The 26696-nt window shown below is 34.4% G+C and overlaps 2 protein-coding genes and 1 pseudogene across 5 annotated transcripts; 2 read left to right on the top strand and 1 right to left on the bottom strand.

The window, feature by feature from the left end:
• The first annotated feature begins 1091 nt into the window (after positions 1 to 1091).
• On the top strand, positions 1092 to 15218 carry LOC149223598 (peroxygenase-like). 4 transcript variants are annotated; one of them, XM_089385883.1, is made up of 5 exons: positions 1092 to 1705; positions 1920 to 2005; positions 2098 to 2318; positions 2428 to 2613; positions 2965 to 3162. In XM_089385883.1, the coding sequence occupies exons 1-4, from the start codon at positions 1600 to 1602 to the stop codon at positions 2576 to 2578; spliced, it is 564 nt and encodes a 187-aa protein (XP_089242009.1). In that variant the 5' UTR covers positions 1092 to 1599; the 3' UTR covers positions 2579 to 2613; positions 2965 to 3162. The 4 variants fall into 4 exon arrangements, with proteins under 4 accessions (XP_089242009.1, XP_089242008.1, XP_089242007.1 ...); XM_089385882.1 differs by lacking the exon at positions 2965 to 3162 and adding an exon at positions 15113 to 15218 and having other exon boundaries at positions 1093 to 1705; XM_089385881.1 differs by lacking the exon at positions 2965 to 3162 and adding an exon at positions 2809 to 2912 and having other exon boundaries at positions 1093 to 1705.
• LOC149223597 (peroxygenase-like) lies at positions 15119 to 18143 on the top strand. The gene is made up of 4 exons (XM_089385879.1): positions 15119 to 15223; positions 15964 to 16049; positions 17426 to 17646; positions 17746 to 18143. Exons 1-4 carry the CDS (start codon positions 15136 to 15138, stop codon positions 17900 to 17902), a joined length of 552 nt encoding a protein of 183 aa, XP_089242005.1. The 5' UTR covers positions 15119 to 15135; the 3' UTR covers positions 17903 to 18143.
• A 4530-nt stretch (positions 18144 to 22673) lies between these two features.
• Positions 22674 to 23677, bottom strand: LOC149223596 (malate dehydrogenase, glyoxysomal pseudogene; annotated as a pseudogene).
• Between the last annotated feature and the right edge of the window lie 3019 nt (positions 23678 to 26696).

Below are 26696 nucleotides of genomic sequence, written 5' to 3'. Positions count from 1 at the left end.
TTTTTTTCCAAAAAATACCACTATCATTGCTTATGAGTCATCTTCAAAAAGGTGCTCTTGGTTTTTTAATTTATTTAAAGAGTTGAAAAAAAACTTATGTGAACACGTGTTTCCAAAATGCAATTGAAAATTTGAAATATTACTTGGCTAACGTCGAAAAATAATAAAAAATATAATTTTACATAAAATAATAATTTTTAATATGAAAAACTTAGTTTTCTCCTTATATATCAGGCTCATATATATATATATATATATATATATATATATATATATATATATATATATGCAATTTAAATATTACTTGGCGAACTTCGAAAAATAATAAAAATAATAATTTTACATAAAATAATAATTTTTAATATGAAAAACTTAGTTTTTTCCTTATATATCAGGCTGGCATATATATATATATATATATATATATATATATATATTAATTAAAATTACACATTTTAGAATAAGTTATGCTACATGAACACACACATCTCTTAAAGAGAGTTTCGCATGTTGAGGTTAAATTTTCATGGAATTTCATATTTGGAAAATATATGCAAGAGTTGGTAGTAGGAATTTATAGTTTAGTTTAGGATAGAGAATTTTGGAGGCCAATTTTTAAATCTCAAAATTTATAGTCCATGTTTTCTGCGACTTGATCCTAAAAAATAAGATAACAAACCACTATCCCTACCACTTAAACTAAATAACCATTAACTATCAAATTTCATAAGATGACAAACCATCATCCCTACCATTTAAACTAAACCACCCTTAACTATAAAATTTTCATAAGATGATAAACCATCATCCCTACCATTTAAAATAGACAACCATTAACTATAAAGTTTCATAGGATAACAAACCATCATCATGCTTCAAATCTTAAGAGAATTTAAAAAGTTTGGTGAATGTTCAAGTCTTACGATGTTTCACACCCTGATTAAAGTTCAAATCTCACAAAAATAGATTTGGACCAAAAAGAAATTCAAATTGAAAAATTTAAAGGCCTTGAAATCTCAAATGCCAAGTTTCGAATCTTACAGAGTGGAAACCGAGCGAGATGCTCGCTGCCGACCTAAACAGAGTGAGATGTCCATTTCCGAGCCATGTTGCCGACCTAAACCTACACATGTCTTTATGACAGGTCGTGAAAATATGCCTGTAAAAAGAAAAGTGTTGAAAATTGCAGCGCTCTTAAAGCCAAGAAGTTCAAAATTCCATTGGGAGGCCATTTAAACGCTTTTCTGCGGCTAAGGTTACGCGGATATGCTCATAAAGATCAAATTGTTATCACATTTGTGTCATATCACTAATCTTTTTCCAAAGCGCAAAGTGCTTGACATTCGAACTTTAAATATCCTGCGGTTGTAAGAGCGTTCTGCAATAGAAGCTGGAATGTCTAAGCCCTTCTCTGCATCCTGCTTCCGTGTTTGAACTGTAATTGTGGCCTCCGCAATTCATAATTCCCTCCCTGAAGAATCTGCTATTAATCTTTGAGTGAAGGAGGCGGCGGCGGCGGCGGCTTATTCTAACCCTTGTTTATCGTTTTCCATTCTGAGGAGAAGGCGGCAGCAACAGCCCTGGGAAGAGGAGGAATCAATGCCAGGACAACTTCAAATGAATAACATGAGCCCTCTGCAACAGCATGTGGCCTTTTTTGACAGGAACAAGGATGGAATCATTTACCCCTGGGAGACTTACAAGGGTATTGATTATAAAATCCTTTGAATTCCCCATTCTCATTGATTATTGAGGGTTCTTCACTTTGAAGTAATTTATTTGACATCATTATTTTTTATGTTGCTGAGGGTTTGAGACCTGTCTCTGTCTCTGTTTGTTGGGTTGAATTCGATTCCTTTCTGCTTTAAACTTCTCTGTGATGGCTTTCCTAAGTAATAAAGACATGGTGGAATCCCCAGGTTTCCGAGCCATTGGATTTAACAAGATCATTTCCTTGTTATCAGCAGTATTTATCAATATGACACTTAGCTACCCTACTTCCCATGTAAGTACCTTCTTTCCACCTGCAATACATGCATACCTTTAGGATTTGATCTAGAGCTAGTATCTCATTTAGGCATGTTCTTACTGTTGCAGAGTAGAATACCATCACTGTTATTCCCTATATACGTTGATAACATTCACAGAGCAAAGCACGGAAGTGACTCAGAGGTGTATAACAATGAAGGGGGGTTTGATCCTGCCAAGTTTGATGCCATCTTCAGTAAATATGCCTGCACATATCCAGACAGACTCACATATGAAGAGATGCAGGCCATGCTTAAGGGCAATAGAGATGTAAATAATATCTTTGGAAGGTATATTGCTGAGTATAGATTCAATTTTTTGTTGTGAAATTCACCATGTAGATACCTTTTAAATGAGGCAGGTGAAGGAATGGATATTAATTGTTATTTGAGGTTGCAGGATTGCAGCTAAGGCCGAATGGAGTTTCCTGTACAAACTGGCTAAGAATAAGGAAGGCTTTCTGGAAAAGGAGACAATCAGAGGACTTTACGATGGGAGTCTGTTTGAATACTTTGAAAACCAGAATAGTGCGTCTGCCCAGCGACGCTAAAGATTCGTTTGAACCAGTAGATAGCAACATTGAGAGTATGTGTAAAGATTCGTTTGAACCTTTTTTTTTGCAGATTTTATGATGGTCAGAATAACAATTGTATTGGATTTTTTTTTTCAAGTTTTAAGATGGTTGGGAGGATTTCATATTTGAAGCTAAAGATTCGTTTGAACCAGTCGATAGCAGCATTGAGAGCATGTGTAAAGATTCGTTTGAACTTTGTTTTGCAGATTTTATGATGGTCAGAATAACAATTGTATTGGATTTTTTTTTGAAGTTTTAAGATGGTTGGGAGGATTTCATATTTGAAGCTAAAGATTCGTTTGAACCAGTAGATAGCAGCATTGAGAGAATGTGTAAAGATTCGTTTGAACTTTGTTTTGCAGATTTTATGATGGTCAGAATAACAATTGTATTGGATTTTTTTTTTTTGAAGTTTTAAGATGGGTGGGAGGATTTCATATTTGAAGCTAAAGATTCGTTTGAACCAGTAGATAGCAGCATTGAGAGCATGTGTAAAGATTCGTTTGAACTTCGTTTTGCAGATTTTATGATGGTCAGAATAACAATTGTATTGGATTTTTTTTTAAGTTTTAAGATGGTTGGGAAGATTTCATATTTGAAGCTAAAGATTCGTTTGAACCAGTAGATAGCAGCATTGAGAGAATGTGTAAAGATTCGTTTGAACTTTGTTTTGCAGATTTTATGATGGTCAGAATAACAATTGTATTGGGAGGATTTCATATTTGAATCTAAAGATTCGTTTGAACCAGTAGAGAGCAGCATTGAGAGCATGTGTAAAGATTCGTTTGAACTTTTTTTTGCAGATTTTATGATGGTCAGAATAACAATGGTTTTGGATTTTTTTTTTTTTTTTTCTAAGTTTTAAGATGGTTGGGAGGATTTCATATTTGAAGCTGTACCTCTATGAGAGCTTGGGAATACATGTGTTTATCAATTTTTAACTTTCTAATATATTCAAGATGAATATATGTGTTTTCTTTCGCTTTAGTTTATTAGAATTAAATAAAAAAACATGACACATTTTGTTGTGTCATATCAAACCATATGAAATTGGGTATCTATGCGACACGTTCGCGTTGCATGTGACACATACCATGTGTTGGGTCATATCAAACCATATAAAGATGGGTGTCTATGTGACACGTTCTCGTTGCGGATGACACATGCCATGTTTCAGGACACTTGTAAATGTTTTCTATATGTTGTCATGTTGTCATGACAGGCTACCACGTGTTAGATAGCCGGGAGACTAAGAAAACCTCAAAACTCAGGCTCAGGTGGGAAAATGATGAGTATGGGAAAGATGTCTAATGTTGTGTAGGGACCAGTGTAGGGATAAGTGATTGATATAGCACTGGTCCCACCAAACTATTAGAAAGTGAGACTTTTGCAACCGATATTTAAACAAAGATAAATAACATTAAGTATAAATAACACTGGATCAGGGATTGATATAGCACTGGTCCCACCAAACCACTAGAAAGTGAGACTTTTGCAACCGATATTTAAACAAAGATAAATAACATTAAGTATAAATAAGTATTAATTTATGTCCAAAATTTCTCAAAACATTGACTAGGTCCACAACTATCCATAAATAGTATCTTAATACTTAAGAGTGCAAACCATATTGACCCAACTAGAAACAGATAAAACCATAAATGCTTCCAAAATGGTCTATTTCATAACTACAAAGTAGCAATCACTTCAATCTCCACTCATCGCCACTGAAGCTTTGTATCTCAAATAAATATCCATACCTGCGCATAATAAAAGTGAATGTATGTCAACGATAACTGTTGTGTTGTTCAACATTTAACCCCCCATGTTCAATAAATGACACCCAATCTAATAACATTTAAACCCATTTTGTTCAATAAATGACACCCAATCCAATAACTTCAATAAATGACACTCAACTCATTCTATTTCTCATTAAAACAAATCAAAGCACATGGATCAACAAATAACAAATTCCCAACCATTACATCACATCAGATTAAATCTAGATCACACATTCAAAATGAAGCTGTTGCAATCCATGTCCATCCTTACCACCAATTAAATTCAAGTGCCAAAAACTATAAAAGAAGTTCAATCACTGTTGAAGTTGCATGTTATGTTTTCAAACTATTCACCAACCTTGAAGACAAAACATCACAAAACACTTGCCAATATATTTAGGTTAGTTATATCAATTACAACACATTTTTCTTACAGTTCTATTTTCATTTCTCACAGTTCTTACAGTGTCAGTTCTTACAGATTCAGTTTCAGTTACAGTTTTAGTTTCATAAAAATCAACTCACAACCTACAGTTCTACATTCATTTCTCACAGTCTTTACAGTTTTAGTTCTTACAGATTTAGTTTCAGTTTCATGAAAATCAACACATATTCTTACAGTTTTAGTTCTTACAGATTTAGTTTCAGTTATAGTTTCAGTTTCATGAAAATCAACACATAGCTTAGGATATTCTCTAGTTTTAGTTACAATTTCAGTTTCATGAAATTAAACACATAACCTAGGGTATTCTCTTTTAGGTCCATAATGCTTATTTTAAGGGATGGATAAAGACTAATAGTATAGAAAGTTAATGGGACGATATTAATAGTATCAAGTTGGTAAATTAAAAAAAAAACTGGTAGATGAGACAAATTAATGAAGAAAACGACTCTAGTCAGTACATGAAGAGAAACATGGTGTCGCTTATTTCCTTTAGCACATCAAGAATGTCATGTTTAAATACAAAAGCAACATGCAACAATAAAAAGTTGAGTGAAAATAGAGGAACATGTTGAATGAGGATTTGGACAAAGAAACCCTGAAGAACCACATAGGTAACATAACATATTGAAGGGATTAAGAAAAATGAGAGTCTGACAAAGAATGATCATAGGAATTCAAACAAAACGCAACAAAATCTAAGTATGCTGGCAAAATATTCACCGACATCAACGTGAAGATTGGACTAAGAGCTATCATCCTTCCTAGAGTCAATGTAAGCACAAAAATGTACATGCAAGATCCATTAAGAAAATATGAGCATGTGGTTCACCTCATTTACATATAGAGAGGAAGTTGAAAATCACCATAACGTGAAAAGGCCCCAACTTTTAATGGTAGCACCTTAGATATTGTAGCAGAAGTTTGGTTGCTTGGACATTTCTCTAGTGACATGAAGGCTAAAATAGCAACTTATCATAAGACAACATGCAAAAATATGTAGGAACATGATGAACAACTCAATTGAAATTTGTTTAACCATAATTTCACAAGGCAATTTCTTTCTGAGATCATTTCTAACAAAAGTTTAATGAAATTTTATAATAAGAAACAAAAACTATGGCCCAATTGGAAGATAAACATAGATTTATTGTCCTTGTGTTGGTTGTAATATAGATCAGAAGCTTCAGATGAGTTGCTTAATTAGTGGTCAACTATTGCAATACAAATTTGGGTATTGGAACCAAAGACCTCGTATGAGGCCACCAATAAACATCATCAAGACTAATGGTAGCATAAACAAGACCTGCAAAATAATGCGAAGAAAATGTTGAAAGGAGAAAAGGAAAAAGGGGGTTTAGATTATTCTTAAAATATGACCAGAAAGTAAACAAAACAATGTAAAAGGAAGAAAATAACATAAACAAATGAACGAGAAGCAGTGGAAGGGCCCTATTGGAAGGTTGTTGTACACAAGGGGAAACCTATTAGAATGAAGGACCACAAAGAAGGCACAACCAACCTCAAACAATTGCAAATGTGGCAAACTGCACCCTCATTACTCCTATTCACTTTATCTAATTTGATATATGAGGTCAATACTTACTCAAAACTTTACAAAATGATAATATGCTTTCCTGATTTAAAAAAAGGCATGGCCTCTCTTATATATGTAGACAAGATGAAAATAAGTTATAGTTGGAATGAATGTTTACATGACTAGAAACTTCAACTGTAAGTGACATGAGGAAATTTTTTTTTATGGTGGCAAAGTTGTTATCAAGAGTGCTTTAGGTGGTCTCAAGTTGGAGCCTTGGTCAAATTAAATACCATGCTTGGTTTGGCCAATGATAACTCCTTGATAGCCAGAGATCCATTTCTGGAGAAGTGCATCCTTACAGAAAAAAAAACTAGATAATGAATGTTAAGAGGGACAGGTTGTAGTGGGAGGAATTAGAACTGAATTGAAATTAGAACTTAACTAGATGTTTAACTGAATGGGAGGCTGATCTGAAGACCTACAAAAGCAACACTTTTGTTCACTGAAGGTGACACATGCATGCACCCTCTACCAAACAACAACCTATATTTCTATCTAACTTCACCCTCATTACCGAAGAATAGACCTAGAACAAACCTAGAAGGGATTATGCAAGTCCACTTGGTGAGACAGCGGGGGCCTTGAATGAATTCAATTGCGATAACAAACATGAGTCTAAACAAATTAATTCAAACAACAGTAACTACCAGATCTTCTCATGGTATCTTAACTGTAAAGACAAGTTATCAAAACAACAAAACAATATTTTAAGTAGTCAAACCGAACAAGAGCTCTGTTGGGAAATGCATAACAAAACCAATCAATACAGTCATGGTATTTTAAGTGTAAAGACAAGTTATCAAAACAACAATCACTGATAATTTTGAAGACATACAACAAAATGATTCTGTATATTTGATTTTTCAAGGATACTAACATACATGTTGATAATTTCCTGTAATAAAACAAAAATATTTTTGCCTTGTATGAAAGCATAATTTACAAATATTCTTATCTAAATGCATGCAATAATTTTACAGGTTGTTGCATCTATAGCAAAAGGTAGTTATGTTGCTCGTACAAGGAGAAGTGGTAGGAGAGTGACAAGGGGTGCACAACTGTGATGCACATCGTCTAATGAGGACAGGACAGGTGATGTCAATGTCAACAATGCCCCAAGAAACATTGTTGATGATGATAATAAGACTGAAGCTGATGTTATCACAACGTCAGCCACAGAACCACCGTCAATAGCAGTCCAAGGGGCAAGTTCAACTAAAAAGATCAGTGCTATAAGAGGATGGAAAAAAGAAGAAATGTTAGTTGCAATTGACAACATAGAGTTTAATAAATACTCAGTTCGGGCATCTGCAAAAAAACATGGTATTCCTCCCTCATCAATACATTATTGGATAAATGGACTAACTCAGACAAAACGTAGAGGGCCTCTTATAGTTATGACTGAGGAGGAGGAGGCCAAGGTGGTTGAGAGGTGTAAAGAGATGGCCCAATTGGGACATGGGCTAGAGTTGATGCAACTCAAATCCACAGTTGCTCAAATTTGTCAAGGGAGGCCAAACCCATTCAAAGATGGGTTTCCTGGTAAGTCATGGTGGTTTGGGTTTAAAAAAAGGCATCCAGAACTTGTATTGCGTACTGCTGAGGGCCTTGACAGAGACAGAGCATTAAATTTGCGCCCTGTAGTTGTGCAAAAGTTCTTTGACACACTTTCTAGTGCTTACAATCAACATTCTTATGGAGCAAATCATATACGAAACTATGATGAAACAGGTTTATATGCAGGGAGGAATTGTGGCATGCGGGTAATTGCCAAGAGAGGGAGCCGAAATGTGCAAAAGATTTTGCCTAACAGTAGGGAGTGGATAACTATTTTATGTTGTGTCAATGCAATTGGTACTTCAATCTCAGGATTTTATCTATTCAAAGATAAAAATCAATTGAAAAACTATATACAGAATTGTGAACCAGGTGCATGCATGGTTGCACATCCCCATGCATGGATGACTAAAGAATTGTTTTTAAGTTGGCTTTTTCACTTTGTTGCATCAGTACCAGGTGGCGTCTCGCCTAATAACAGACACCTATTGATATTAGATGGCCATGGGAGCCACATGGCTGTATAAACAATTGAGGAAGCAAACAATTTAGGCATTGACCTGTTGACATTGCCTGCTCATACCACTCACAAACTGCAACCCCTTGATGTTAGTGTATTTGGCCCTTTCAAGAACTATTTTAGGTCGGAGCGCACTGCATGGATGGCAAAGAATCCAGGGGTTGAGGTGAAAAGGTTCGAGCTAGCAGAGCTTGCAAGTAAAGCTTTTAAAAGGGATTTGACACCATCACATATCAAGGTTGGCTTTAGGAGGACAGGAATCTGGCCACTGAACTATGATGCTCTTATGCATGATACTGGTTGTAGCCAAGCGTTTCATGTGGATGGCCAGGAAGAAGGGAATGCCCAAACAAGTGTTGAAGTGCAAGAAGTAGATGACCAAGATGATGTTGTTGCAGTTGGTAATATGATTTCCCTCTCTCAAGGACACTTATATGATGAAGATGATGAAACTGTATGTGAAACACAGTATAACCATGAACAAATTCGCAGTAACATGGAGATCGTTCCACCAACTCAAGAACATGAAACTCTTGTTGTTGATATTGTTAATGACAACATTGTTGAACATGCAATTGACAATGACCAATTGACATTGCCAAGCCAAGTAACCCCACCTTCATGGCTAGCAGAAGCAATGATTAATATGAATGCACATAGTTTCTCAACAACCAATGAACAAAGCATGAACATGCCCTCACAACCAGCATAATTGAACAATGAAATTGTTCATTTTTTTGGAACAATAGATCAATGGAAGAAGATGAAGCACATAATGAGGCATCAAATGAAGGTAATGATATAGTTCAATCAGTTCCATCAGATACTAAAAGGGAAGTACCAAGCAGTGACATGCAGGTGGGAGGGGTGGAGAAGATCCTTGGCCGGTTCCTAAAGCTCCAATAGAGAGAGTATCAATGAAAAAAAAGCAAGGTGCACCAGGTAGTCTTCGTTTGGGCCGAAGCTCGCAGTTACTCACCTTAGAGGACTATATAAATCTGTTAGTCGAGTCTGAAAAAAAAGGAAAAGAAATTTGAAATGCAAGAATTAAAACAAAAAAAGAAGGATCTAGTCAAGGAGAAGAAGGCAACAAGGATTGCTGCAGTGCAACGTCGAGCAGATGAAAGGATTGAAAGAGATAAAGCAAGGCAAGTTAAGGAAAAACAAAAACAAATGGCAAGACAGGAAAAGGAATCAAGAAAGACACAAAAAATGCTTGAAAAGGAACAAGGGATGATCAATATGGTTGACAATGATACACGCATAGCTAATGAAACCAGGATTATTTCAAACTCATTGGACTCCATTGCAGATAATACACCATTATTCTAAGATCTCATAAACATTCAAGTGTCTCACCATCAAACTGAGGGTTTACCCACTTGCCTTATTCCTACCAGAGTTGGTGTCAATTCTATGTATGCTCATTACACACCTCCACTTAATGCAGGGGTCAGTAGTGCAAATGTGAGGTATGGGTACTCAATACCTCCATGGTTGGAAGTTGCAAATTGGACTCAATCATATGGCAGCAATCAACCATTTCCTAATCAATGCTTTTGAGGTATGCTAACCTACCTGACTCAAGAAGGTAACTCGAGGAGTTGTGGCACTCAATATTCTCAGGGCCATAAAAAAATAGGGGTGTCATATGTTTTTGGTTGTAACCACATTATGATGTGGATTTTGGATGGATTGTATGTTTTTCTTGTCATAGAAACATTTTGGCTTACAACCTAGGTTGTTTTATTTCATACTGTGTGCGACATTGTAGCCAAAATCCATTTTAGAAGGAACATCTATAGTCTATTATAATGTAGAAATCTTACAAGATTCTCAGGGCCATAAAGAATAGGGGTGTCATATGTTTTTGGTTGTAACCACATTATGATGTGGATTTTGGATGGATTGTATCTTTTTCTTGTCACATAAACATTTTGGCTTACAACCTAGGTTGTTTTATTTCATATTGTGTGCGACATTGTAGCCAAAATCCATTTTAGAAGGAACATTATCGCTCTATAAATTTATTTCTTTGAAATGCTAACAACATTATGGTTCTATGCATTCACTACATTGAAAAGCCAACAACATCTTGGTTGGTTGTAAAGCAGTTTTGTTTGCGAGCTAAGCACAAATGTTTATAAAAAATTGATTAATAACACTGAAAAACTATTTATTACAATGGAAGAAATATAGTTTGTCCTGGTTAAAAATCTAAACAAGGATCAAGTCCTGGCCTGCCTATCTATTGCAGTGGAAGAAATATAATTTGGGCTGGTTAAAAAACCAAACAAGGATCAAGTCCTAACTTGCCTTTCGTTATTGGACTGCTCTCCTATTGAGATACATGGCTTCTTGATCAGGCCTGAGCCATGTTTAGGTGTGGATTGACAGTCAAACACCTCCCCTCAATCAATATTCATAGTTAAGATTTAGCTATAAGAAACATAAAGCATGCAACCATGGTTTCCATAACATGATGAAATTTAAAATTCCAAGATCAAGTAAGTAATATTCATCTAGTGATGTGCAATAGTACCTAATTTTGATTCGGCAAAGTCTGAATAGTACACACACAAAAAACCCTGATTTTTGTTGAGCAGAAATTTGAAACAAGTCATTCATCTTCATTATTTACAATATAGTAAAATCACTGAAAAAAATAACCAATACCAGAAGTACCAGTAAAAGAAATCAAAATATTTGAATGCAAAATTACCATAGAAAATATACATAGCATCTGAAAACCCAAATCTACTAGAAAAAATTAAAACTAACAGACCTAACAAAATCTTGGAGGTAGTTAACTGAGGTGACATGACACTTGTCACTCAGTTAACTCAGTTAATTTGAGTTGGGGAAGCTTGAGTTCAGTTCAGTATGTTTGATTGCTAATTTATAGCAATCTATTTTAGTTAATTTGAGTTATTGTCAGTTTAACTAGTTCTAACTATTAGAAGAACTAGTGGAGGTCAAGTTGTGGAAGTGGAACTTCAACCACACTCAGTGATTAACCAATTAACTGATCAATCAACCCAAAATAATTGTTGCATGCAGAGAATTCGAGTTACCTAGTTGAGATGGAGATTCCAAGGAAGTGTACTATCAGTTGTAGCATATTCCAATGTGTACAGGTGGTGCATGTAGTCAGAGGAAGGACCTAAGGAAATTGCACAATTCCATGGTGGGAAATTCCTAAAAAATAGGGGCAATTTCTCAAGGGAACAACACAAGGAAATAAGAGCTTGGAGGGCTTGAAAATTGGCTAAGTGTTGGCCAAAGTCAGTTAGTCAGGCAGAGGGATAGATTATACACTTGTAGGGTGTGCTCAGGCTTGAGCAAGCATATATATTTCATCTCTATCATATGATTAATGCAATATACATAGTAACGAGTTTTGAGAAGTTTCTTTCCCCTAGATAAATCTTTGTGCATGTGTGATGTTTCCTATTGCATGTCTATGATTCTTGTTTTAGATGGTGAATTAACTTCTGCAGATCAATAGAGTAGCTTCAACTCTTGTGATTTAGTAAATTTCATGAGCAATATTGAATCTACACATTAATTTCTGCATAGAATATTTGTAGGAGATAGACAACATTATATAAAGTAGTGTAAGCAATGTAATGTGGCATGGTCAGTGTATTGTAACTGTGACAAGAAAGTTTTGTTTGAGGAGTGAATTCCTTCATAAAAGAATAATCTATGGTTTTACCCCACCTCGAGGGTTTTATCTATATTTCTTGTGTTCAATCATTTGCAAATGATTTGATTTATTTTCTAAAGATAGGGGTTTTGAATAATAAAGAGCAGGTCATTTCTATCTTGTTAGTAGATATTTGTATGCGATTTCTAATTTAGGATCTATTGAGGTACACAACATATCATTAGTTTTTTCTTTATACATTTTTCAAATATCACACCTTTTCATATGTTTATGTTCTAGTTTGTAGGATCAATCAATTGATAAGCTTTAGATTTACTACCATAGGCTAAGAAATATATACTTTGTGCTCTTCTAGTCGAGCTTCTTTGTAATGTTTTAAAACATGGACGTATTTTGTGCTCCCAAATATCTATTACTGCTTCATTGTGAGGACTTGTGCATAACAAGAGGAAAACACATACACCATCTACTTCATTAGCAAAAATATCTCAAGTTTAGAGTGAAATTATCTGGGGAGAGTTCCTTTCTTGACCATGATTCTTAAGTGTCACACTATCCAAAGCTTTTGTTGGTGCATGATTGCATAAATACACAATTGTAGGTAATGCTTTAGTGCAACATTACTTATCCTTGTTCATTCTTTCCAATGTGCACATTGTCATGTCCTAGATAATTATATTCTTTCTTTTAAGCACCCCATTTTGCTGTGGAGGGTAAGTAGCAATGAGTTGCCTCTTTATGCCTTGTTTGGAGCAAAGAAATTCAAACTCCTTAGATATGTCCTTTCTCCCTTGATTTGTGCTGAGAATTTAGTGTTGCTCTATAGTTTAGTTTTGGAAGTCTTAAAACACTAAAAAATATCACATTTCAACATTATAAGAAAACACACACATCTTTTGGTAATAAAAACAATCACATTAAAAATAAAAAAGAAATACTTAGATTGCACTAAGAGATCCTTGAAAATATTTGCATAGATTGTTGTGGACTTCTTGAGTCAAGTTTCCAATAACAATATTGGATCAAACTTTTACATTTAAATTTAAATTTAAATTTATATTGCTTATCAATAAAACAATTTCAAAAAAATATATATATACTCTAAAAAGTTGTTAATGCTTGTATCATCATATTTTTAATCAACATTTAGAAGTAAGCAACATCCAAATGACCAAAATGGGCACAACTACCACTACACTTTAAAAATAGGCACTTCAATAAAGATGAACATTCTCTTTTCTAAACTTTTTTTTCACAATCTTATACTATATAGTTTAATCCCTTATTGAACAAGGCTGCATAGCTAGCGTTCCGGCAGCTTAGTTTAATAAAATATTTTAATGTCATGACGTGTTTTATGTACTCCAAACAATAATAAAATTGTAAAATGAGTCATATGAATATTTGTTTAACTTTTTTTTATTAGTTTTTTTTGGTAAATCAAGGTTATGTATATATATATATATATATATATATATATATATATAATTGACATTGAAGAGAATGATAACAAGTTAATAATTATTTATTTAATATTGAATGATGACATTTTTTTTTATATAATGCTCATATTATAATACACATGTCATGCCATTACAGTATAGATTGATATAATGAGAGTGTACAAATTGTACACATGTTATTTTTACATATTCTTTTCAAATTTATATTTTTTAAATTATTTTTTGTAAATTAAAAAATAAAATCCATAAAAATTGTCTATTCAATACTTTACACCAATGAGAAAATGGATTTTTTGAATTTAATTACAAACCATTTGTGTTTATGGTACATAGTAATTAATATATAATGTTATTTTTCAAATTATTTATATTTATTGTACATAGTTATTAGTCATATAGTACATAGTAATTAATAATAGAGTACACAATAATCAATTATTGTCATCATTACACAATAAGAGGGGAAACATTTCAACCAATTATATTTGAGATAAATAAAAATAATTTTTATTTAAAATAATAAATTTAATTTCATAATATTAAACTTTCATAGATTTTAAATTATTTTAGTCAAAGAAAAATTAATAGCAAGTCAATGAAGTTATAATAATGAAAAAGCTAGCACATAGAACTAGGAATTTCACATCCTTAATCAAGGTTCATCTTAAGCACCTTCATATTATTAATCAAAGTTTTAATTTCATAGACTCTCACAACCTTAATCAAATTTTTAATGTTTTAGAATTTCTCATTTTTATCAAAACTAAAATTTCTAAAACAAGTTTTTATGAAGGGAATTTTACATATCAAAATTTCTCTCTTTAATTAAGATTCAAGTAAATTTTATAATTTTTTTCATAAATGTGAAAATTCAAATCTAACCAAATTATTAAGATTCAAGTAATTTCTATAAATTTGCAATTGTGAAGATTCAAATTTTTTTTTTTCCAATTCAAATCTTACAAATTTTCCAAATCTTATTGCATTTCACAGGTTCAGTGAGGCCTATTCCGGAGCCATATTGCCAATGTAAACCCACCCATGTTCAAGAAACCAATGAAAATATATGTAGTCAAGAAAATAAATAGAAAAACAAAAACTGTAGCGTTTTTAAAGTATCAGTCAAGATTCCATGGATAAGTTGCTTAAATGATTCTCCGCAGATCAGAATACGTGGAGCGGTGGATGTGATTGTACAGATCAGATGGTTCTCCTTCTTTTGCAAGATCAGCCGACTATAACTTTCTGAATTTGTAGTTGAATTGTCTAAGACTTCCTCTTCCTTCTGCTTCCGTATTTAGTATGTAATTGTAACCTCCACAGTTTATCATTCCCCAGTGGCTCAATTGATCTCTGAGCAGAGGAGAAGGGCTCTTCTAAATTCTTGTATTACTGTTTTATGTTCCTAGGATCGAAGCTTGAGCAGAGGAGAAGGGCTCTTCTAAATTCTTGTATTACTGTTTTATGTTCCTAGGATCGAAGCTTGGACACCATCACATGAATAACATGAGCGCTCTTCAGCAGCATGTGGCCTTCTTTGACAGGAACAAGGATGGAATGATTTACCCCTGGGAGACTTACCAGGGTATTAATTATTATATCCTTCATCTCTCATTTTCATTGATTATGAGGTTTTGTAATTTATGTTTGGGTTATAGTGTGTATGTTTCCATAGGTAGTAAGATATTGGTATTGAGAATTTTTGGAATCCTGTGTATATTGTTTGAAGAGCTCAACGTTGTGGGTGAATACTTCACTCATCTTTCTGCCCCTGAAAATGGGTGAAGTGTTTTGGGTGAACAATTCACTCATCTTCCTGCCTCTGAAGATGGATGAAGTGTTCGCCCAAAATGTTGGGTTCGTTAGACAATACACACTTTCTGCCCTTGAAGATAGGTGAAATGTTCAACCAAAACATTGGGCTCTTCATACAATACATACAAAATTTCAGAAATTCTCAACACCATTATTCAGGTTATTTGAGTGCGTTGACTTTTTAAATGATTATGTATTAGGAATCAATGAAATTAAATTTGATATTATTAATATGCTGGGGTTATTTGAGTCTGTTCACATTGAAGGATTATGTATTAGGAATCAATGAAATTAAATTTGATATTATTAATATGCTGGGGTTATTTGAGTCTGTTCACATTGAAGGATTATGTATTAGGAATCAATGAAATTAAATTTGATATTATTAATGTTTGTGTTGCTGAGGGTCTGAGATCTGTTTCTGTTTGTTGGGCTGAATTCAACTCCATTATGCTTTAAATGTTTCTTTGATGGCCTTCTTGAGTAACAAAGACATGGTGGAATGCCCAGGTTTCCAAGCCGTTGGATTTAACATGATAATCTCATTGTTATCAGCCGCAGTTATCAATATGGCACTTAGCTACACCACTTCCCATGTAAGTACTTTCTATTTTTGGATGAAACTTTCTTACAATCTCACCTTTTCTGTTGAGGCTAGAGGGTAGACTCTAGTTGCTGGTATCTTAGAGCGATTTATAAGGATTTGAACCTATGATTGATGCTCAATTTTTAGTGCACTTAGCTACACCACTTCCCATGTAAGTACTTTCTATTTTTGGATGAAACTTTCTTACAATCTCACCTTTTCTGTTGAGGCTAGAGGGTAGACTCTAGTTGCTGGTATCTTAGAGCGATTTATAAGGATTTGAACCTATGATTGATGCTCAATTTTTAGTGAGTCCTATGTTTCTGATGAGCCTTATTTCTATTCATTTTGATATTTTTTTTGGAAAACCAATAATTTGGGTTATCTACTCTAGTTGCTGGTATCTTAGAGCGATTCATAAGGATTTGATCCTATGATTGATGCTCAATTTTCGGTGAGTCCTATGATTATGCTCCATTTTCAGTGAGTCCTATGAGTCCTATGTTTCTGATGAGCCTTATTTCTATTGATTTTAATATTTTATTTATTTTTTTTTTTTTTTTTGAGAAAACCAATAATTTGGATTATTTCAAAATGGGCCAAACTCTTTAGTAAAACTCAAACTTTCAGTATAATTTTAATAGGATTTAGAGTCAAAATTCAAAAAGAAAAAAAGGTACTGAGGTCATTTGAATGCTCTTTTCTCATGCTGGCTACTCATAAAGGGTTAAACATATTGAGTTGATATTCAACTTTTGTAACTTTCAACTATTCACAAGAAGGAAAATTTTAGGGGTCAACATATTGAGCTGACATGTAAAATGTTTGAAACTTTCAACTCTTTATAGGAGGGAAAATTTTAGGGGTCGCAGTTGGACTAATTTTCTATGTTTTTTCCAATTTTTGTTTTGTCAATTTCCATTTTTTCTAAAAATGATTCACTCTTATTTTATAGTATAAAATTATTTTACCTTCAAAAAAAACAAAATTTAATATAGACTAATATAAAATTATTAGAAATCTAAATAATTTTACAAAAATATTATCATTCATTTTACAATTTGCATATTAAGAATTCTAAATTTTAAAGTGAACTTCCATCCTTGAAATCTTGCTAGATCTACCCTAGGGTTGCTAGATCTACCCTAGGTTTCATTGATTAGTAATTTGATGTTAGGTACATAAGTTTCATTGATTAGTAATTTGATGTTAGGTACATAACCATGTTAACTTATTGATTAGTAATTTGATGTTAGGTACATAACCATGTTAATTGAACTGACACTTACAACTTTGGTTAACTTTCAACTATCTACGGTAGGGTTTCATTGATCAGTAATTGGATGTTTGGTACATAACCATGGTGGCATTTTCAAACTGTGGCAGAGCCTGATACCATCACTGTTATTCCCTATATACGTTGATAACATTCAAAAAGGAAAGCATGGAAGCGACTCAGAGGTGTATGACAGTGAAGGGGGTTTTGATCCTGCTAAATTTGATGCCATCTTCAGCAAATATGCATGCACATACTCAGACAAACTCACATACTCAGAGCTGCAGGCCATGCTCAAAGGCAATAGAGATGTGAATGACATTTCTGGATGGTATAATGCTAAAATCAATTTTTCCATTGATAGGTTCATAATTATTTACATGCCCAACAGGGATTAATTAGTGAATTTACCTAAATTGTTGGGATGTAGGATTGCAGCGAGAATGGAATGGAGCTTCCTGTACAAACTGGCTAAGAGCAAGGAAGGTTTTTTGGAAAAAGATGGAATTAGAGGTCTTTATGATGGGAGTTTGTTTGAATACTTTGAAAAACAGCATTCTGCTTCTGCCCAGGCACAGCTAAGCTAAATATCTATCGATTATCAGAATGCCTTATTTGATGTTTTCTAGATTTTATAATGGTTGAGAGGACACTTCTGTTTTATCCTTTTAACATGTTCACATGGTTGGGAGGACTTCATGTTTGAATTTCTGCCATCAGTGCTTTGAGATTGGAAACTTGAACTTCTATCTTGATGGAATTTAACCCCTCAAACCATTGGGTAATGCAGTTATTTCAGAGCAAGCATTCGGCTCTTGTTCTCACCTATTTTGATGAGTGATGCATGCTATTATAGCTCAGATCTAGCTCAGTTCGTGTTTTTATTTTAAATGGATGACCTTTTGTTGATAGAGAATCTTTAGTTACATGCTTCTTTATACATTTTGGACAAAAGATGGATAATGAAAAATTTTCAGCATGCGGTTGCGAGAATATTTTATTTCCTTGAGTTGCAGGGAAATGCATATTTAAAGATGGGGTGGCAAGTTCCCTGAATAAGCATTTATTAGGTTATATGTACAATATATTTACAGATATACAAGCGGATAACCGTTACATCAATCAACATCATTCTCCATATATCAAATGCACTCACGATGATACAAATGCCTGCCAAGCAGCATCACCATGAAGACCGAATGTCGCTAGACCATGCATTCATGTGCATATTTAATTTGGAATTATAGAAAACCCATATTTATTTTAATTAAATAATAATAACTATTTTTTAATTAAATAATAATTACTATTTTATTAATTTTAAAATTTATTTAAAAAGTTGATTCTTCTTATTCATTTTCGATATCCACCAAAATGATTGAAAAACTGATAATTAATAATGGCTAAAGGGCAGCAATACAAAATGAGAGGAATAATCATTGAGACAATAACACAATTACCACAAGAGGTACATTGAAGCTTTGATAGTTTTTGCGGATTATTTCCTAATTCATGATAGTTAGTACTTTTGTGGGTTGATAACTTTATTGATGGTGGGATATTCTCTAGAGATACCACGAAAAACAAAATGAGTCTGGTTTATAGTTCTCTTTCTTAAGATGCTTATTATTCTACATTTATATTTGCATTTATTAGAATGCAGGAATGTATTCAATTTTAATCAATATATTATTTATTTATTTATTTTTTTATTTTTTCTGCCTTATTTTTTTTGTTCTGCATAATATCATGGATGTATTGCATTAACTTTTTGAGGTGATCCAAGTAAATTTTAAATAGTATTCGTTTTATATGGCATTTGATGGCCTTATGTGAATGTATTCAATGTTAATCAATACATAATTTATTTTTTATTTTTTTTATTATCATAATATTAACTATTTATTACACTAACCTTGAGTAACCTCAAGTAAGTTTGAAATATTATTCATTATATATGGCATTGGATGACCTTTTATTAATCTCTAACTTCTGAGATTATCTCAAAGTTGTTGAAGGAACTAATAAAAGTTGTTTCCTCAAAACTTAAGACTACTTCTCCATAAAGAATCATGTTTTGTTCTCATCATTGATTTTACTTCTTGGCTAAATATTTTCTTTTATAGATTTCTAAACTTGTACTATATATTCCTTAATACATTTATTTATGCAATGATATTCTTTTTTTATTTATTGTTATGGATATTTATTTACTTTATTCTTTTTTCATTTATTGTTATGGATATTTATTTACTTTATTTATTTAGTGTAATTCTATTTTGATTCTTTTTATCTTCTTATTTCATAAATATTTTTTAAAATTCATATAATATTTTATTTTATGGATTGAGATTTCACCATTATTTTATAGGGATCTCTTTCATTCTAAGACAAGGTTTAACATCTAGGGTGGTAATCTTGTCTATTTCACATAGCCTTACAAGTTTCGAGGTGTTTTGTGTGAAATATTTTGTTTCATCCATCAACAACACTCTTGTTTCATTTCAAATTTTCTATTTAGCCTGTACACCTTCAAGCAAGAAATTACTAGTTCATTTTTAGCAAGCACTTGCAAGATCACATCTTATGTTTTTATGCTAAGTGATACACCCTTATATAATGGTTTTGATCTAGTTGATGAAATGTCAAGAAATAAACATCTTTGCAATTGGAAAGATAGAATAAGATTGATATAGAGGCATTCTAACATTATTTTTAAGAATGCTTTGGATGCTTCTTTTTCTTCCTTTTGCATTCAATCAAGCATATATTGCAAAGTTTCTTAAACACTTGAAACTATGTTGAAATTATATGATATGTATTGGATCATTATATTGCTTTTCATCCATCTTGATGCTTTCAGAGTGGAAAAAGGTGGAGGAATCAACTCATATGACCATTTTTATTGTTGGGACCTAGTTTGGAAAATTAGGGTTTGAAACCTTCTAGGAGAATTTTGAGGTCTCAAATGACATTTTTGGGGGGTAAAAATTTGCTGCTTTAGTGCCACATCTTTTTTTTCCCTATTCTACACATAGAGATATTTCTGATGGTGTGAGAATCGCCTCAATCGTAGTCCATATGCAAAATTTATGCCACTTGGAGGTTGACCTTCCTATTTTGTCCAACATAATTCTAGAGGATGCCACATCATCCCCCATTACTCATGGAAAAGGGGCTAGCCACATGATCATAATGAAGAAGACTCTAGAGGAGTCCATATTGTAACTCTAGTTAAGAGTTGAAGGAGTCAAACCTAAACACTAGTAGGTTGTCGGGATGTGTTGTAATCGGGCCACTAGGAGGGAAATTGGTTCCATTCTTTTCAAGTGCACCTTGTTCCATATATGAGAAAAGTAGTTGAGAGGGATAGGGAGAGTGCACATAGAGAGGGTTTGTGCATTGTAGTAGCCCATGGGCCAAAGGCCTTACTTCTTTGTACTTGCAACCATTTTCTATTAAGAAAAAAAGGGTAGAGAGACCTCAACTTCCAACTGGGGTTTCTCCCAAAAGGGTTTCCCAAGATATACCTTGTGTCAATTATGGTTTGTGGGTTTTTATTTTGTTTTTCTTTATTTTCTTCATAATTATAATTTGCATGCATACATAATAAACAATACTTTATAGATCCATAAATCTAAAGAGAAATAAGTCCTTATAATGAAGCTTTTGGATTTTTAAGTATAACTTATCAGATCTGTTGTGATGAGTTATCTAGTGGAATATCCATGGTAGTTTACGGATCATTATATGTGCATTTTATATGAACTATATAGGGTACAGGAGTGTGGAGGTATTGTGGGCATTATACTGTTGCATAAAGCATGATGCTTAAGAAAATTTGTGGTGTGGAGTGATGCAATTCTAATAGTAAGACTTGTTTGGTAGACTATTTGCAAGAATGACTTTTTTTCCAGTGGAAAAATCGGTAACTTTTTATTTAAAAAATGAAAAGTTACACTAGAAGATGCTTGAAGCATTTCCATAAGACGCCCATTGGGCTCGAGTGCTTTTGCACCCCACGCAACGTTACAAAGCTAACATGCAGATGAAGAAGAAGAAAGGGAAAAAAGGAGAAAAAAAAGGAGGAGGCAAGAAAAACTGAGTTCGGTCACACTTCAAGTTTTTCTTCCCTTTTTCTTTTCGACCTTGCGCCACTCTCCTTGGGTGGGCTCGATCGAAGCTATGACTAACTGTGTTTCTGCTTTCTGAGATCCTGCTTCCTTGTCTGAATACGAGGTATTTGAGTGGTGATGTTGTTTGATCCCTCCCATGCTCTGATCCTCGTTTGCCTTCTCTGCCTGATTTGGATGACGCTGTAAAGCCTTGTTGTCTGATGTAGTTTCCTTCTGTGTCTCCATTTCTTGGGATACCTCAGCATTCCCTGCGGGGGTATCTTCCTCTTCTGCTTCTGATTCTTCGTCTTCTGAGTTATGGGGAGAAAATTGCCATCCTTTCCTCTGCTTCCCTTTCTGATTTCTTTTACTGTTTGCTTTCTTGGCTTCTGGACATGTGCTTTGCACGTGCCCTGTTTACCTGCATAGCCTGCATATGAAAGCTGTGTTTTTGTAGTCTAGTGCTTGCAGCCAATTTTGTTGTTTGTAGTTCAACCTTATGTTGTCTGGCAGCCCTTTACTTAGATCTACTTCCACACAAATGCGTGCAAAAGTGTAGACCCTTTCATCAATCCTCTCCAGATCTGTTTTGATGTATTTCCCTATGCTGTTCCCAATTCCTTCCAAAACTCGTTCACTCCAAAAGTGAAGGGGAAGGTTGTATAGACGGACCCAGACCGACACTTTGGATACAGTCATTTTGTTTGGATCGAAATCTGGAAACCATGGAGTCATGAACAACCCCGACGTTCCCCAGAACCAAGGTCCAACACTGATGATTGTGTCTCTGACTTCCCTGGATGAAAATCTAACTATGAAAAACCCCTTGGAGCATAAATGTATATCACATTCCATGGTCCAACTGGTGAAAATCCAGTGAAATAGATCCGATGGTTTTGGCCAAAAACTGTTGAAGCGACAGATTAGAGCCTGCGTATCATAAGACTTAACGAAATCATCAAGCCCTGTAGAATCAAGGTTAAGGGCTGGAGTTTGCCCTAGCTGATCTACTATGTATGGCCTGGATATATATCCGCCTTGATCTGGAGAGGACCCTGAATCTCTGTTACCTTGTAGAATGTTCTTGTAGGAGAACCCTCCCTTGGGTTGATGCTGAGATGCTGTCTTTTTCCCCTTGTCTCCTCCTGAGAAGCTTGGCTGTCCCTGAGGCAGAGCTCCTCCTCTCAGCCTGAGGTTTAAAACAATGGTTTTTTCTGGACTAATCTCGTAGCTTCCCAAAGTTCTACTGTCCTGGAGAGACCACCTACCATTGACCAAATGTTGGATCTGAACAGGATATCCGGTCAAAGCCCAAATTTGCTGTTTCAGCTGCATGATAGTGCTTCCTGCATGTACCCATACTATACAGGATTTCCCTTCAGGGGTTTTAATAAAAATCTGAAAACGAGTTGTTGTTACCTGAAGTCTGGGTTTTGGCAGAGTTCCTGATCTGCCTAAGCCGATGTCGCTGCTGATTGCCATGTGCTCTGGCTGTAGGCAATCTTCCATATCTAACCTCTTATTGGGTCGAACTTCCATTTGCATGTCAAGATCTGCATCCCCTCTGCTCGATTGATGCATATTTCCACCGATCTGCTGCCTGGGTTCTGGTTGTCTTCTAATATTGGTTAGATCGGATGGATCCTGCCCGAATCTGCAGTATTTGTGCCAATCCATTGTGAGAGGGAGCAGATCTGCAACATGCAGATAGACATCGGCTCTTTTGAAAACCTCGGCTGCAGATGGCATAGTGGAATTGACTGGATTGCTAATAATATTCACAATTGCATTGGGACAGCGTTTGGCTACCCCTACACACAGGGTGCGGACGATTCCCGCATTAATATTGAACAAATCGTCCCTAGTCATCCCGGGTTTCCGTGGAATTCCTACAGGGATGATCACTAGATCCATTCCCACCAATGCTGCTTCCAGCTGCTCTTTGCCCACAAATCCACGCACAACGGTGGTGGTGTCCATATGGCTGATATCTGCAATGACGCCGGGGGTATTGACGACATCATAGAGGTGAAGGACTGAGACCAACGGATTCATTTTCATGAGCATGGAAAGGGGTTGTCTGATGTCGCCTGAGGCTCCGAGGACAACCACCTTGAATCCAGACGCCCCGCCTTTCGATCTGCAATCGATGCGCCCGAGTACTCCTTCATTCTGCAACTGTGAATACCCTGGATGGACGAGGTGAGCAGCAATTCGAGAGATTCGATCTCTGGTCCTGTGATCCATGGCGTTCCGGTCCCTAAAGCTCTTTTTACCAATCTAAATGGACTTCACAAGAATGACTTGTTAGTGGCATATAATTATATACATATGCATTAATATGATGGGTTGGTGACCCTATTTTATGTTTATTACTTAGCCTATAAGTATATGGCTCAAGGGGAATGAAGAATGCTCATGAAGTGTTTGATGGAATTTCTAATTAAAACATTATTTCTTGGGATGCAATGAATGCTTGCATTGAGTGGGTATGGTGATGAAGTCTTGATTTTAATTATTATTATTATTTTTTTTTTGTGAGTGCAAAATAGGAACACGAGGCAAGCTTGTCGTAAACCCAAAAATATTGCAAAATGTTGCACCTGGATGTTGACTCAATTGTAAAATGAGAATTGGTTCCAAACATTGTATTATGGGGGATAAGTTTTTTAACCTATGCAAAATGTAATTTGAGTCACAAGTCGAAAAGTTACAACTGAGTGATACCCTAAAAAGGAACAAAAGTTTGAATGATTATTTGATTGACACATGAAACTTGAGCAATGGCTAAGGCTGGTTGTTAAAAACCTTACGAAAAAGTGAAAGCTCATTAGGGCCTTAATATTGAGCATAGGGTCCTTAACATTATTCATATTAAAAAATGGTTTGTCAATGACGTGTCAGATGACGCTACTCTTCGTACTTGTGAGGTTGAGAATTTGGATTTTTCCACATGAAACTAATTTGGGATGTGAGGTATCACATCACACAACATTTGTGTGGTATAATGTGTTAATAAGAACTTACATATTACTCTATGATACCTCTTTTCCAACGTGTTGACATTCGAATTATTGCGACTATGATTGGGATTTAGATGTGGAAAAAGGCCACCTTATGAACATGTGTCCTTACATTGGAATCAACTTGGTGAACTAACAAGATCAGAGTAAACCATAGAGTATTTTTAGAGGGCCATAAATTTGTGACCTGGTAGTAGAAGCTCACATAATTATAGTTGTTGAAAATTTATCATTGGGAAAAACAAGATTATAGAGTCAGAATTTACTTCCAAGTGACGTTTTAGATGAAAAATTTAAGTGCCCATCTCCTAAATGATAAAATCAGGGTTGGGTTTGTTATGTAGCGGGGCATATAATAGATAGTTCTTAGGATAGTCTCTCCATCTCAAGAACAAGGAGGTTATAAACTAGGTATCTTAATGTCTAATATTTTTAAGATAGATTAGTTTTATGGAACCCATAATACCTGGCCCAGACAAGATAAGGATATTCTTTGTACTCTTCTTAACAACCCCACATAAGCACCCTACCTCTAGTTCTCTTTAGTGTGTGCATAGAAAGGTCCGAGTTGTCCATTAGACTCCAATTTCTTGGCTCCTAGATTTTCCTAGAGCTCTACTGGCTTCTTTCATAGTTGTTCAATCACATAGTGTGGCAACCTTCTTTTTTAACGAAAAATATCTCTTTTTCTCTTCTCTATCCTCTCCAAGAATTGGCTTCATCCTCCCATCAGATTCCTCCTTTTCATGAATGAAAAATATCGTTTAATATATTCCTAAGCCAACTTTGATTTGGTTTCAAAAATGTAGGGGACACACTTCCAAGAATGTAGGGAATAAGTTTTCAAGATTGTAGGAAGTGATTAATAAGTTTAGAAATGGTTTCATCCACTCCTATGATCTCCAAATTTGGACTATAGGCTAAGTTCAATAATGGAAACAATAACATGATAAATTTATCTTAAACCCCCTCATGTTTCACCTCTTGTAGTATCACATCCCTTGTAGGCACTCGTGCTTGGACAATCTTAGTTCTTTCAATATATACAAAATAACATCATTTACTACTAGTCAACATTAGCATGGAATTTCAAGTGCCTCATGGTGTAAATAAGTCATAATACAAAAAATTATCTTTGCAAAGCATTTAAACATAATCAAAATTTAATTGATTCTAGAGGATAAAAAGTTGGGACATTACAATGTCACATTATTGATTAGAAATCATACTCCTTTTGAATAACTTCTTTCCACTCATCATGATAAACACCTTCTTCAAAAGAAGCTCCCAAGTTAGCAAATAATTTCAATTCACTATCATATGAAGCTTCCATATCATTGACATCACTTGAATCATCTACATCACATTTGTCATCTTGTTTTGCAAAACTTCTAGTTCCCATCTTTCCAACCTCACTAGGATAAAAACTTTCAAGTGTCTTCATGAGTCACTTTGGAAATTTCTTTGAAAGTCCATGTTTTTCAACTGATTGATATGGTGCTACACTCCCATCAAGATTCAATAGGATTTAAATCCTTTCAATCACATCATCTAAGTGAGCTTCCTAATCTCATGAATTGGCTAATCCTCTACATGAGAGCGAGATGACATTTCAAAAGGAGATTCTAGATATTGATGCAAGATAGGGATCCCCCATTCAAGATGCTAAATCTCATTACCAGACTCAAGATATTCCTTTACTTAGGTAAATCTATCAAGATGATCAAGTTGCCACTTAATAATCTTGGCATTTTTAATGGATTCAAGAAAAAACATATCATTGAAAATAATAAACTTATTATTACCTCATCATAAAGACAATATGCTTTGGTGGTATTTAAGTACCCAAATAATATGCACTTTCAACTCATTGTCCTTAGCTTGTTTATTTTCTCCTTAGAAATTAACGCATAACAAGTGGAACAAAAAACCCTAAGATGCCTCATTGAAGAAATGTGGTCATATCACATATCGTAGAAGTCTTATTCCCAAGTGTGTGAGATGGAATTCTGTTTCTCAAATACACTGCACACATAAACTGCATCAACCCAAAACATCATATTCCTATTCTTGAAAAATAACATGGAATGTACTATATTAAAAAGTGTTTGGTTCATTCTTTCTGCTACACCATTCTATTAAAGATTGTATGGAAGAGTAGTTTGATGTTCAATCCCATGTTGGTGAAGATGGATTTCAAAGTGATTAGAAGTATATTCCCTTCCATTATCAATAGAGTTCCA

This window comes from Pinus tabuliformis, chromosome Q, assembly GCF_031772625.1.
Source record: "Pinus tabuliformis cultivar Carrire ecotype Pingquan chromosome Q, CPIR1, whole genome shotgun sequence".
NCBI lineage: Eukaryota > Viridiplantae > Streptophyta > Pinopsida > Pinales > Pinaceae > Pinus > Pinus tabuliformis.
The sequence above is the reverse complement of the archived record's forward strand: the minus strand, read 5'-3'. Positions and strand labels throughout refer to the sequence as shown.